This window comes from Sinocyclocheilus rhinocerous, unplaced genomic scaffold, assembly GCF_001515625.1.
Source record: "Sinocyclocheilus rhinocerous isolate Xijiao unplaced genomic scaffold, SAMN03320098_v1.1 scaffold953, whole genome shotgun sequence".
In the NCBI taxonomy this organism is placed as follows: domain Eukaryota; kingdom Metazoa; phylum Chordata; class Actinopteri; order Cypriniformes; family Cyprinidae; genus Sinocyclocheilus; species Sinocyclocheilus rhinocerous.
Genome location: NW_015643169.1, coordinates 928357 through 930637, shown reverse-complemented (window position 1 = coordinate 930637; position 2281 = coordinate 928357). Strand labels below are relative to the sequence as shown.

The 2281-nt window shown below is 32.9% G+C and overlaps 1 protein-coding gene across 1 annotated transcript in view; it reads right to left on the bottom strand.

The window, feature by feature from the left end:
* Nucleotides 1-1084: 1084 nt before the first annotated feature.
* LOC107757035 (ewing's tumor-associated antigen 1 homolog) overlaps nt 1085-2281 on the bottom strand; it is a 5721-nt gene continuing 4524 nt past the window's right edge. The window contains exon 6 of the mRNA XM_016574385.1: nt 1085-1831. Within this exon, the coding sequence (XP_016429871.1) occupies nt 1710-1831 (122 nt within the window). The 3' untranslated portion in view covers nt 1085-1709. The remainder of the gene's footprint in view (nt 1832-2281) is intronic.

Genomic DNA, 2281 nt, shown 5'->3' with positions numbered 1-2281 from the left:
ATTAAGTTCTCATTAATTCTTTTAAATATAAAACAAAAATCTAACTTAGTAGAGACTTAAAAGAAATAGTTCACCCCAAAATGAAAAGTTACTGAAAATCTACTCACCCTCAGGGCATGCAAGATGTAGATGAGTTTGTTTCTTCATCAGAACAGATTTGGAGAAATTTTACAAACACGCAAAAAAAGCTGCGTGTTTGTAAGAAACTAATCCATCATTAAGGTGTTTTAAATTTAACCTTTTGCCAAAGTACAAGTCCATAATCCATAATAAAACTCTCTGTTGTCTCTCACATCAAAATCCACCAACATTTGTTTAGAACTGTTTTTGCTTGTAAATTATGCTTGACTTGTGCATATTTCTCTCCTGATTTAGACGAGATGACTTTTAGGACTCATATTTTAGCCAGAAGTGACAGTTTAAAGTTACAATGTCTTAATGATGGATTTGTTTCTTATAAACTCTCAGCTTTTTTCTTCACTAGATGTTAATTGGTGGACTGGAGCGGTGTGGATTATTGTGATGTTTTTATCAGCTGTTTGGACTCTTATTCTGACGGCACCCATTCACTGCAGAGGATCCACTGGTGAGCAAGTGATGTGATGCTAAAATTATCCAAATCTGTTCTGATGAAGAAACAAACTCATCTACATCTTGAATGGCCTGAGGGTGAGTACATTTTCAGCTAATTTTCATTTTTGGGTGAACTATTCCTTTAAATATGTGCTTGGTTGAATCTGAAAATGCAAATAACAATATATGTTTAAAAGAAGAAGAACCAGCCAAAAGAGCAATAAATATTTATATTAATTGCACCCATAACTTTTCCACTTTTTACTTTCTATGACTAATTTTCTGAAAACACCTAAATTAATGTTCCATGATTGTGGGAACCTGAAAATAAATTTATTATAAGTGTCAGCGTGGTCATCAATCTGCAGCTCTTGATATGACTTGTATAACACTTAGATAAAAATCAGTTAGATAAAAAGATGAAAAATACAGAATATTTTTATTAAAGTTATTTATTATTGCCTTAATTACATTTACAATTCCAACTCAATAAATACTATACATCACTCACTTTAGGTCACTTTAATATTCTGGGCTTCTTCTTTTAGACTCATAAAAGGACAAAAACAATCAAATCAACCAATCAACATTTTTATAATTTCTTCTACATCATTATAAACGTTTAAAAAATGAACAAGAGTGATTTACTTTAAGTAATGTGAACATTTTTTAAACAAATTGAAGAAAAATATGTATTATACTATTTACATAAAATTTGAATAAAAGTGACAGCTACTCCTGATTTTTAGTAATGACCAGTGGGGATCTATTGAGAAGGTCAGCATACATGTTTATCAGAACAGCTGTTGATCTAGGATCTCTGATGCCCAAACAGGCATAATACTAAACATATGTCCTTAGATCAACATTTCTTTTTTTGAGCAGTCAAATGTTCTACTCATAAGAATGACCCTTAAAACAACAAAAAAAACAAGTTCCTAAAGAGTTTCGGTAACACCTTGTCCATGAACAAGCGGCATGATGTGGGAAAATTAAATGTGCTTCCATTATAATCCAAGAAACGGCAAAGATGTGTTGCTTATAATGGCAATAGTTCTAGTTGCGGTGTAGACACAGTGTAACTCTTTATACACACATATACCTGTTTTGTTGTGCGTCTCCATAGCAAAAGTGAATCAGACAGGAGCTCTAAGGTTCTGATTGGCCAGCATCCTGAGTCTCTGCCTCTCCACAGCCTGCTGCTTCTTCGCCTCAATTTCAGCATCACTGCACCTCACGGCTCCAGAGTTACACACATCTACAGAAAAACACAGTCAATAAATATTATTTATTTTGGAAACCTTGATGCAAGCGAGAAATGTAATGAATATAATGCCAAGATCTAGGATTTTTAATTAAATAAATGTTAAATTACTTTTGTTTCCTTTTTAATTATTTAACAGATCTAGGACCAACAGTACCATTCAAGTTTTTTTTGAAAAAAACAAAAACAAAAAAAAACAAAATGAATACTTCTGTTCAGTAAGGAGGCAATAAATTGGTCTTAAAGAGGTCATATGATGCGTTTTCAATTTTTCCTTTCTCTTTGGAGTGTTACAAGCTCTTGGTGCATAAAGAAGATCTGTAAAGTTGCAAAGACTAAAATCTCAAATCCAAAGAGATATTCTTTCTAAAAGTTAAGAGTCAACCACGCCCTCCTAAAACGACTCGTTCTAACACGCCCCCACATATCTACGTCACGATGTGG